The sequence below is a fragment of the Cucurbita pepo genome, chromosome 3 (assembly GCF_057944985.1).
Source record: "Cucurbita pepo subsp. pepo isolate OVF chromosome 3, ASM5794498v1, whole genome shotgun sequence".
NCBI classification, from domain to species: Eukaryota; Viridiplantae; Streptophyta; class Magnoliopsida; order Cucurbitales; family Cucurbitaceae; genus Cucurbita; species Cucurbita pepo.
In genome coordinates, this window is record NC_141800.1 from 341,915 (window position 1) to 354,436 (window position 12,522).

The following is a 12,522-nucleotide window of genomic DNA, read 5'->3' on the forward strand; positions in this document are numbered from 1 at the left end:
TGTTTGAAACATTAACATAAATAAATCCAAACAAACAAAAGGTCTGGCTGGGCTGGGCAGTGGGCACTGTGTTCCAGCTTGTCTATGTCTAATGTGCATGCCTCCACTTGATCTTCTTCTCCTGTTTTTGTGGATTTGATGAATATGGCAGACATGGGAAGACCATTAGGATTCTGTTGGAAATTAGCTTATGTCCACATTTTACGCTTTTTTCGCCCTTTTTTATTATTAAATATATATATATATCTTTACTAAAGGTGAACTGTTTTTTATTTTTTAATTTAGAAAGGTGAGATTTCAGTGGTTATTATCTAAAGATTCTATATGGAAGTTGATAATCTTTATAATTCTATTTATTCAAAAGTCAAACATATCAGCAAACGTATCTAAAGATTTTATATGGAACTTGACAAATTATCTATCACTGTTCTATGGGACTATAATATACAAATGGATTCTGTAATTCTATACATTGATTAGCCACCATAACCCACATGGATTTGTAACAAAGTCGGCTGGTTGAACTTTTTCTTTCGGGTTTCCACTTAAGATTTTTAGAACGCGTTTGGGAATGATAAGTTTTCACACCTTTACAAAGAATGCTCATTCTACTCTCAACCAATGTGCATCTAATATTAGCGTAAACATGGTGGCCACTTTTCTCATGATTGTAGCTAAATCTAATGCCACTTTTCTCAGCACAATAGGCAGCTTTTGGAGTTCTTATTGTGGATCCAATGCTTCACGCTGAGTTGATTGTGTCGAGGATTATAAGGATTATTGGGAGTAAGTTTCACATTGGCTAATTTAGGAAATGTTAATGGGTTTATAGGTAAGGAATACTATCTCCATTCTGGGAAGCCCAAAGCAAAGCCATGAGAGCTTACTCTCAAAGTGGACACTCCATTCCGGGAAGCCCAAAGCAAAGTCATGAGAGCTTACGCTCAAAGTGGACACTCCATTCCGAGAAGCCCAAAGCAAAGCCATGAGAGCTTACGCTCAAAGTGGACAATATCATACAATTGTGGAGAGTCGTGATTCCTAACGTGGTATCAGAGTCATGCCCTAAACTTAGCCTAGCCAATAGAATACTCAGATATTGAACAAAGAATTGTGAGCCTCGAAGGTGTAGTCAAAAGTGACTAAAGTGTGAACAAATGGTGTACTTTGTTCGAGAGCTCTAGAGAAAGTAGCTTATGGTGTACCCAAAGCAAAATCATGAAACTTATGCTCAGAGTGGATAATATCGTACTATTGTGTAGAGTTGTGATTCCTAGCCGATTGAAGCTCAAAAACCAAAGAAAAGAAAAGAGATTGGATCCGGACAGACCTTAAGAACAAGCGACTGAGAGAGGAGAGGCTGCAGCGGAAGTGGGGCTGTGCGTGGCGGTGAGAGGTTGCAGCAGCGAGGAGGATAGGGGCGGGCGGCAACAAGCTGAGCACTTGTAGACTTCCCTCTTTCTTTCTATTTTAAAGAACATTTGTGGATTTTACTAGTGAGTTTGGGCCCGAAAATATGGGCCGGTTCATATTTCAGCCCAATGAGAATTGGGCTTCATTGTGGGCTGAGCTCAACTTGAGTAAAAGGCCCAATTAAATCCCCTCCCCCGTTGGTTCCTCTGAGTTGGCAGTTCTTCTACTACTGGATTGGATTTGCAATAAACAGTAAAGCCTAATTTTAATTAATTAAAATTACTTCTCAAACTCTTTCGCCATTTAATTAATTATTAAAATTTTGATAGAAATATGATAAATAATTAATAAAATATATATAATCATGCGATCCTCCTCGTATATTATCCTTTCATGTTATTTTAAATTTTCATTAAATAATTATATGCGAATATGAATAAGCTTTAATAAATACGATGATACATTATTTTTGTTTTAAGAGCATAGTTTAAATTCTCATATTAATTGATATTAACGTTACAAATCATTAATCGTCACCATTTTGTTCTTCAATATTTAAGAAAACAGTCCATTCTTAGAAATACAAAATAAAATGGTCACCTTCTTCAATTATTATTATCTTTAATTTATTTGTGTTTATTCTAAAATTATTTTCCAAACTCGCCGGTAAGTTCGGTGATATGACAGTAATAACCATTATTTTTTCTTTTTTAGCTCATTATCAATTAAACTTTCCACACAAAAATAAATGACTTTCATTTCAAATATAAATGTTCCTAAGTTAGGTATATAGACTATATTATAGTTTTCATACAATTTTGTCACATTAATAGCTTATGTTATAATATTTTTAATTTGGAATAGTAAATTTAGAACAAAGTAAGGTTACTTTCGTGCATAAATAAATGCTACTAAGTTAGGTCGATAACATATTCAAGTTAATTCATTTCGTGATTAATAACGATACTTATAGTTCAATTACGTGTTTATTTTTTCTTTTATTCATAAATTTTCATGTGACAGTATAACTACATTTATGCATTTATTTCATGTTCACTTTGTATTTAATCATGTCATTAACTAGACATTTAAAATATTTAATATAAGATAGATTGAAAAATAATTAAAAGTATTTTGTTTTTTTCTTTTAATTTTATCATTTATGATTAAAAAAAAAAAGAATAATAAGAATATAATATTATTAAAAGTTGGAAGACAGTTGTAAGTAGTTGTAAGAATAAATGTAGAAGAGTTGAGAGAAGGCTCCTCCTACTCTCAACAATAAAATCCACAGTTTTAGATTTAATTCAAACATTTTTTATATTTAATTATTATTATTATTATTATTATTTAAATACTGATTTTATGAATTGACTGATCTTGATATGGTTGTAAGAAAAAGAGGGGTTTGGTTTGACATCTAATGAAACCTAAATGCTCAAGAAACTAATTACAATTAAAAGCTCAATTAATTACACCTGTTTTTAAAAACATAGTTTTTGAAAAAACTACCATAATTAATTGTTTGTGTTGGTGGGTAAATATCACAAGAAATCTTGGTTGTTGTCCAAATGTAAAACTTTTGTATTTTACTTCGCCCAAATATATGGTAAAACTTTGGTACTTTCTCCTTGAATTTATCTAGACAGACATGATAATTTGGTTGGGTGTTGTTGACATGAGACTGCAAGTGTGAAGACATTTTCAGGTGAAAGGACAAGAAGAAACCTAATAAACATGGTTGTTGAGAAACTATGTTATGCCTAAGCAATCAATCCATACCCAATTTGTAATAGCTAAAATCGACATTGATTGGAGAGAGGAACGAGTATCAGCAATAATTAACGAGGACCAACAGGGATTTTGCCAACCCACATTGTGTGTCAAGTCCATGACTTGATTTGTTATAAATGGTGTTATAGCCAGATACTAAGCGGTGTATCAACGAAGACGCTAGGCCCTGAAGGAAAGTGGACACCAAGCAATGTGCCCACAAAGATGTTTGGACTTTGAAGGTGGGTGAATTATGAGATCTCAAATTGAGAGGAAAACAAAACTATTAATACGGGTATGGAAACCTCAAATCGTGGTACTAAGTCCATGCCATTGCCAAGTAGCGGAAGTGGTTAAATGCGGCAGTGAGCGGGCGGCGGCGCCTATGAACTAAAAAAGTAGGCTTATTCAATGTGATGGAGGTGTTGTTATCCACCTTCAACCACTCAAATCCACCTTAAACTTTTCTTCTTTTTATTTATTTCTCAACAAAATTAATAATAAAACAATCCTTAACCAACCCCATTTAATTCTCTACTACTCTCAACTTTACCATATTATTATAATAATAATTATAATGATTGTATTTATATAATTTTACATCAAATAAAATATTAATTTTTTGTAAGATCGCGAGACTAAATAAATATAAACTTCAAATCTTTGACTAATGTATGATTTGGTTTATTTAAAATGTTTTTTACCTAATAAAATAATTTAAAAAAATTGACCAAAAACTTTAACTTCAAGTTTTTGTTTAGCTTGTAGGTCACACAATGCCCATAATATTTTTTTTTTAATAGTTTCTTGTAGGAAAGTTATGGAAGCAATTAGATCACGTCATCAACCATTTTAATATATTATTTATATATTAATTACTTTGTTTAATTTATAAAATACTTAGATTTAAAAAAAACATAAAAATTAGTCAAAAAAAAAAAAAAAAAAAAAACCCCAAATCAGTCAAAAATCAAACTAACAACATGTAGATTAGTCCAATCAATTAGCCCATTATCTATAAAATAAATTATACCTAAATTAAACAAAAAAAAAAAAAAAAAACTAACGAATTCATTAATCAAACAAAAAAAAATCGAGAGAAATAATGATAGATCTTTGTTAATGTTTTGTATGTGACAACAACAAAAATCGAATTCGTACACGACATGGGATTCATGAATAATAAATTATACTTGAACGTGTTGTGTGACCTTATGTAAATCAAAGACAAAAATTACTTTTAAGTGGTAGCAATTGAATGCGATTCATTTAGTTACTCGTGCACATGGGACTCGGGTGAGCATAATGGTGGTTCATGCACTCGTTTTAACTGTTTTTTTTTTTTTTTCAAGTAATTTATATTTGTTTTTATATATTTAAATCGCACTAAAAAAAATCTGAAGTTTGCCTACTGTCTCTTTATAAACCCCATTTTCTCCCCTCTTCGCTTCCCAACTCACAGCCATTTCTCTCTCTCTCTCTCTGATTTCCCTCTCGCAAGTCTCGAGAATTCCGATGGGGGCTTACCGTCAATTCCCGGCCATCTCAAAATGCAACATAGACCGGCGGTCAGACCAGACGGTGGCCGCCGATTTAGACGGAACTCTTTTAATTTCTCACAGCGCATTCCCTTACTACATGCTGGTCGCCGTCGAAGCCGGAAGCATTTTCCGGGGACTCCTCCTTCTGGTTTCGTCGCCCTTAGTTTACTTAATTTACATGTTCTTGTCCGAATCCCTGGCCATTCAGACTTTCATTTTCGTGGCCTTCGCCGGTTTGAAAGTCGCGGATATCGAAATGGTGGCTCGCTCTGTGTTGCCCAAATTTTACTCTGAGGACGTTCATCCCCAAACTTGGAAGGTCTTCAATTCGTTCGGGAAGAGGATTATTGTGACGGCGAATCCGAGGATTATGGTGGAACCCTTCGTGAAAACGTTTTTGGGAGCCGATAAGGTCATCGGAACAGAGCTGAGAGTGACGAAATCGGGTCGGGCTACCGGGTTGGTTAAAAAACCCGGAGTTCTGGTTGGCGATCTGAAGAAGACGGGCCTTATTAAGGAAGTGGGCACTGATTTGCCTGATTTAGGGCTTGGTGATAGAGAAACTGACCATGATTTCATGTCAATTTGCAAGGTCTATTTCCCATCTCTCCCCATCTCATATTATTATTATTAATCTCATATTTCCTAAATTTGTTAATTTATTTACCTCCTAATTTCCACCCACGTGGCCCAATTACATGCTCTCAATTAATATTGTTACATTTAATTTAATGGCAATTAATGGTCACTAAATCACTTGTTACATTTTTTGTGATTCAATCTCCAACCAAACCTCAATAAATTTCATTTTTCAACATAATTAAAATCCTCCAGCTGTTTCTTCCTTTTTTTTCCCCCCCTTTTTCCTAGCACGTGCCTTCAATTAATATTGTTTTGTTGCATTATTAACATTATGGGAGCGATTAATATAAAGCACAAGATTTTCATGTCACACCCACATCTTCCTCATGTACGTTCCAACCTCAGTTTCATGCATCATGAATGAATATTAGTTATCACAATTATCAATATTTGAGTGATTTTTTTATTAATAAATACTTAAAATTGGTTTAAAGAAAAAAATTATAATTTACGTGTAATTTGACCTTGAAATTTGTGGCTGATGATTCAGGAAGGATATATGGTCCCACGATCCAAGTGTGAGCCGCTGCCGAGAAACAAACTTTTAAGCCCGATTATTTTCCACGACGGCCGATTTGTGCAACGGCCGACACCACTGGCGGCGCTATTGACCTTCTTATGGCTGCCGATCGGCGTGATCCTTTCAATTCTCAGAGTCTACACCAACATTCCCTTGCCGGAAAGAATCGCTTGGTACAACTACAAATTCCTCGGAATCAAGCTCGTTGTTAAGGGAACTCCGCCGCCGCCGCCGAAGAAAGGCCAGAGCGGCGTTCTCTTCGTCTGTAACCACCGCACTGTCCTAGATCCGGTGATCATCGCGGTCGCCTTAGGTAGAAAAATCAGCTGCGTTACGTACAGTATAAGCAAATTCACGGAGATAATTTCTCCGATCAAGGCCGTTGCTCTGTCGAGAGAGAGAGAGAAAGATGCGGCTCACATTAAACGCCTTCTTGAAGATGGCGACCTCGTGATTTGCCCCGAAGGGACCACTTGCAGAGAGCCATTCCTATTACGATTCAGTGCTCTTTTCGCCGAGCTAACAGATAGAATCGTCCCCGTCGCCATTAACACGAAACAGAGTGTATTTTACGGGACGACGGTGAATGGACACAAATTACTCGATCCGTACTTTGTGTTCATGAATCCGAGACCGACATACGAAATCACGTTTCTGAATCAGTTGCCAGCGGAAATGACGTGCAGCAGCGGAAGATCAGCGATTGAGGTGGCGAATTACATTCAGAAGGTACTTGGCGGAACCCTAGGATTTGAGTGTACTAATTTGACCAGAAAGGGGAAATACGGCATTCTCTCCGGAACTGACGGCCGAGTTTCCCCTGAAAAAGAAAACGGCAAATCAGTTAAGAAATCTACTTAAAACCAAAACCCCATTATTCTCTAATCTCTATCGGTTTTATTTTCCATAAAAAGTTCAATTGTTAGAAAAAATAAATATAAATGGTTTTATGTATATTGTTCCTCTTCAATATGTATACACAAATTGTCCTTATTTGTGTTGTTTTAAAATTGACTCCCTATTGATATGGTAAGGTACACTGAAGGGCATAAATTGATTGGGCATTTATGTCTCTGCAACTCCCCCTCCCCATTGCTTTAGAGCCACAAAACACAGCGCCATAAAAGCCAAAAATGTGATACCATATGCTCCTCCTGCATCACTCATTCTGATTGACTCATTCAAAAGAAAGGGTTCTTAGGTTATGGTTTGGTAGAGGAGAGGAGAGTGTAAGAGGTAGACATAAATATTTATAGTGCTATGTGTATTTATTCATTAACAACGCTGCCAATAGTAGTGGAGGATATGCAATCAATCAATCTCACACCAACCAAAATTTATGACTACATCTAGTACCTTATGGATGGATAGTTACATAACAACACCTACGTATATTCAATATAATTTATCTTAGAAATTCAAATTTTAACTTCCACATCAGTTATTGTATACGTATAATAATTAATAATAAACAAGACAGTACAAAAGAATATAGTATCTATTGTTTCGATTTGCAATATTTTACAAACAAACAATAAACGAAAACTAGTACAAGAACATGGTATAGAGATTGAAGAACGAGAAGAGATGACAGACTAGAAAGTTAGGGTGCAAGAGACAAGAGAGAAGAGTCATAAATGTCAACTAATTGAGACGCTATCTTAATATATAATACAATGCACATCACAATTCAACTTAATTTGTCGCGCACTAAAATTTTAAACTAACTTTAATATAAAGTAATGAATGATATGATGTAAATTTAGGTATTTTTCGTATTTAATAGTTGTTTTATGTTTAAAGCTAATAAATGAAAATAAATATATTATTTAATAATTGTGAATATGAGTATCTTGGTGAAGCAGTTTCTTGTCTGATATTGGGCTATGGGCTCACCTGAGGTTTGCCGGATTGTTTTGGGCTTCTCTCCCTCTTTCGAATAAATTTACATATTTATCTTAAGCTATATTTACCTTTGATATCTGGACCTCGGAAGAAGCAAACGAAAAGCGCGGTTTAGAATTTGTGGATTCTTTGGGCCGAGTGGGTTGCTGGCTCATCACAATGGAGCTTTGCTTTTCTGCCAAGAAAACTCGACAACCAAAAAGGGCTTAATAAGCTGCTTCTCCATTTCTAAGTGGGTTTAACCTCCTCAGCACAGAACCGCAATTTCGATTGAACTCGGAGACACTGCCAAAAATTCCACCATGGATGTGATCAAGACGCAGCAAATATCATCGAGGCCAGTCGAGAAGGTCGTAGTCCACCCTCTGGTTTTGCTCAGTATCGTCGATAACTACAATCGAGTTGCTAAGGAATCTCGCAAACGAGTTGTAGGAGTTTTACTCGGTAGCTCTTTCAAGGGCACTGTCGATGTCAGCAATAGTTATGCAGGTCCGTATTCATCTCTCTTACCGATTTCTCTCTCGCCTATTGTAAAAAATATTGCTGTATTGTGTTTGGATCTGAATTTTCTGGTCGTTTGATTCGGTTTAATAGCTGAAAGTGGACGCTGGTTGATTTGTATGATATGGTGCAAGGAATCTGGGCAATTTGTTGGGTATTTGTCTGAATTTGACGTTCGTTGAACATAAGTTTAGAATTGGCTACAGAGACTGGAAATGTACCTTTCTTGTGGTTGCCCTGATTCGCAAAAAAGGCATGAAAAGAAGCGATTATTTGTGCTTTGGTTGTCCTAGTTCGCAAAATCTCTTAGGTTGCCTCTCATTATGAATTACTTAGGACTATGGCACTCAGTTGCCTGCTTTTTTCACCTGCTTTGGTTGTTACTCTTTTCATAGTTTGTATGACACTGGAAATTCGTTGTTAAGCTATACTCGATTGACTCGTACTGGTTAAGGTTTTGGCAGCCAAGATTATCGACACTTTAGGCACCCACTGAATTTTTTTTATTAAATGTATAACATCAGTATTATCCATCTGCCTCGAGATTGTTTGGATTTTGGGTTGAACCATTGTATATTTTAACTGTTTTTATTTATCTCGACTATAGACTTTTGTGGTTCCAAATCACTGTTTATAATCCAGCCATGTATGAGTCCAGTAGGGTGGTTACTGTTCTGATGGGTAGTCCACGCTCTTTATTTCAGTCCCCTTTGAAGAAGATGAGAAAGATCCAAGCATATGGTTTCTTGACCACAACTATCACGAATCGATGTTTTCAATGTTCAAGAGAATAAATGGTATTTTCTCTACTTCTAGTACCTTTTGTGCCTTTTCTATGTTTAGAATTGTTTGTTTATATCAGCCATGAATTTGTGGACTTGTCAGCTAAGGAGCACATCGTAGGTTGGTATAGCACAGGTCCAAAGCTGCGGGAGAATGATCTTGATATTCACCAATTGTTCCACAAGTAAGATCTCCATACATGTTTGGTATTGAGGTTCTCACAATTTTATTTTCATGTTCTCAAATTCTGCATTCTTAAAAACTATTCTGCTTGTTCTCTATCCTGTCCTCTCTATGTTCCTTTTTTCTAGTTTTCTAAGCCCTTATTTATGTAATTTTGTACCATGAATTTAGACTCTTTAGGAGGCTATCACATAGTCAGTAAATGATGAATATTGCATCATTTTGACCGATGTTGTTTGTCTGGTTACACCATGAGTCACTCATATCTTCTCCGCTGGATTTTTAGTTATGTACCAAATCCTGTGCTTGTGATTATTGATGTTCAACCAAAGGAGTTGGGAATACCTACTAAAGCCTACTATGATGTTGAAGAAGTTAAAGAGGTATGATTTCATGTTATCTCTTTTCCCCAAAATGTTTGATGCGTTAGAGAGTTAATGGTTCTGAATTTACTATTAAGATCATTTTCTAATTGACGTTACATATCTTCTAATTTGGGTGACAGAATGCTACCCAAAAGAGCCAGAAGATCTTTGTTCATGTACCTTCAGTTATTGCTGCCCACGAGGTTGAGGAAATTGGTGAGTACTAAAATGAATTTCAAGTCTCCCGTTTTAGGGTGTTCATCAGTTTTTTTTTACCACATAACACTCTTGGTTTGTCTAAATACAGGTGTGGAACACTTACTAAGGGATGTCAAGGATACCACCATTAGTACACTTGCCAATGAGGTTAATTTCCTTTACTGTTACTTGTCTTGCATTGCAGTTTTCTCCAATCAGTTTTCTTTTATTTAAACTGTTCCAAAACCTTTTTGATTTACTTGATGTATGAAACTTGAAGTTTTAGATGACAGCATAGGTCACGAAGGCATTGACTAATATAAATGATATTTTATAGGTGACAGGAAAACTTACTGCTTTGAAAGGTTTGGATGCACGACTTCGTGAGATTCGTGGCTACCTTGATCTTGTTATTGACGAGAAGCTTCCGCTAAATCATGAGATTCTTTACCATTTACAGGTACCATTTTCTCTAACCATTTCTGTGCAGTTTTTATGCATGTCACTGCATTATATTGATTCACCTGTGCGTGCGCTTGTGTACTATAGAATGTATTTGATGATGTGCTTTCTACACTGTTTGTCCAATCAAATTGACAAATATTCCGCAACTCAAAACATGTTGTCCACTTTTTTAGAAGGCATGTTTAGGTGCTGAATGCACCTTTGCCTGCGTAATCTGATGCTAAGCAAGGACCTTGCTTGCAGTTTTAAAAAAGGAATAAACATTTTGTAAGAAAAAATGTCATATATTCAGGTGCCTTGCCTATGTGGTCCTTTCTTTTTTTCTTCTTTTTCTGATGTCTATTTTATTCGTTTGTTTGTTAATTGAACGTTATCGGCATAAGTTTTATTGGTTTCAGTATTATATGCTTATAAAAAGTTGTTTCCTTTTTTTTTATTCAATAAGTTCATGTTGTGTCTCATCTCACTCAAGCATTGTTTTAATAACCGAAGGATTGGAATTCCTTTGTAATTTGTCTTGAATTAGGATATCATGAAATCAAATTGCCTTGACTATCATTTCCAGGATATTGATATCTCATATTTGTGAAACGATTAAAGACCCAATAGGTTTTGCCCCCCCCCCCCCCCCCCCCCCAGAAAAGAACGATCAATTAATAGACAGTCTCTATACGGATCCAGTGAAGAGGGAAAAGGGATTACATTGATGTCATGGCCAATAATAAGATGCATTCGTCACATGTCTCGTGAATTTTTCAAATGCATCCATCCATCTTTGTAGATTTGTTACATAACACACACTATTATGTAAGAACTTCCTCATTGCGGTGTGATTTGTTTTCCATCATATTTTATGCATTATGTGGTGCGAGAAGTATTAACACGGAACAGACCAATTGATTATGATTTACTAGTTTCCACCCTAAAAACACCCTGAAAAGCTATACCGATGTTTAATTTCTACTCAAAATTGCAGGATGTATTCAACCTTCTTCCAAATCTTAACGTGGCAGAGTTGATAAAATCATTTGCAGTAAAAACCAATGATATGATGCTGGTTATTTATCTTTCCTCACTCATCCGGAGTGTCATTGCACTTCATAATTTAATCAATAACAAGGTTAGTTTCTATAATTTCCAGCCGATTTATGGTATGTTTAGGAGTGATTTTGAAATGGTTAAAATTACTTTTGTCATCCTTCAATTCTCTATTACATATGCCCTATTTAATACTTGATTTTACTCTTTTTAACGTGATTTTCATACCATTAAAATTGACCTGGAATGACTTTCGAACGCCCTTTTATGCACACATATCCTCTCAATTAGCTCATAATCGTTGATTGCTCTGGTGGAAAAATCTGTTTTCTAGATGTTAAACAAAGAACACGAAAAGGCTGAGGATGCAAAGCCAGCAATTGTCCCCATAGCTTCTGGAAACTAATGTGCAGCTTCCATCAGTCCCTTTGAAACATCTGAGTTGAAGGAGCTAGTTATCTGTCTGTTGGGTTCTTGATTGATGATGATATTTTTGTTTTATCCTATTGGAAGAGATGGCTAGTTTCCCAGCATGTATTTTCCTGATAATTTTTTGTCCAATGTCACTTTATTTGCCCAAATATGTGCTGCTGTAGACACTCATTTCACTTTTTCTCATTCAAAAGCAATTTGAAGTCAGGTTGTGAAAGGAAGTATAGAACCCTAAGCCTCATTAGCTGCTAATGTTGTAGAATCAAATGATTGCTCCATCCTCTTGAAGCTGTTTAATCGTTGAATGGACAAAAATATTTTATCCATAGTGGATCATTGACTTTCCTTGTGGGGTATAATTTATCTCTATTTACAAACTACCCTACAAATTCCATTTATAGCTTAAGCTCTTTGGTTGTAAATTATTTCATGATAGCATTTCATCGCTACAACTTACTGAATACCTCTTCATTTCAATTGAAATAGTTCCAAACGTAATGTGTATGTTTTTAATCACTATGGTATGTTATCGATTAAATTACGAGTTTAGTTTCAAAATTCTAAGCTAAGAGTTTCATTAGATTAATATTTTAATTTTATAACATTAATTATGTTTTATAAAATTTGAATGGGATAAGATTTTCTAAAATTCAAAGACTTTTAACATTTTTTTTTTCTTTTTGGAGTTAAAAAAATTAAATAGATACGAACTTTTAAGTTCATGAATTAAACTTATGTAACTGTATTTGATCAATGTCACCGT

At 35.3% G+C, this 12,522-nt stretch overlaps 2 protein-coding genes across 2 annotated transcripts; both read left to right on the forward strand.

The window, feature by feature from the left end:
* The first annotated feature begins 4,619 nt into the window (after window positions 1–4,619).
* Window positions 4,620–6,899, forward strand: GPAT6 (glycerol-3-phosphate acyltransferase 6). The gene is made up of 2 exons (XM_023672897.2): window positions 4,620–5,319; window positions 5,860–6,899. The coding sequence occupies exons 1-2, from the start codon at window positions 4,702–4,704 to the stop codon at window positions 6,748–6,750; spliced, it is 1,509 nt and encodes a 502-aa protein (XP_023528665.1). The 5' UTR covers window positions 4,620–4,701; the 3' UTR covers window positions 6,751–6,899.
* A 1,054-nt stretch (window positions 6,900–7,953) lies between these two features.
* LOC111791518 (26S proteasome non-ATPase regulatory subunit 7 homolog A) lies at window positions 7,954–12,104 on the forward strand. The gene is made up of 9 exons (XM_023672898.2): window positions 7,954–8,283; window positions 9,000–9,092; window positions 9,181–9,262; window positions 9,548–9,644; window positions 9,767–9,842; window positions 9,934–9,992; window positions 10,162–10,284; window positions 11,266–11,409; window positions 11,662–12,104. Exons 1-9 carry the CDS (start codon window positions 8,097–8,099, stop codon window positions 11,731–11,733), a joined length of 933 nt encoding a protein of 310 aa, XP_023528666.1. The 5' UTR covers window positions 7,954–8,096; the 3' UTR covers window positions 11,734–12,104.
* The last annotated feature ends 418 nt before the right edge of the window (window positions 12,105–12,522 follow it).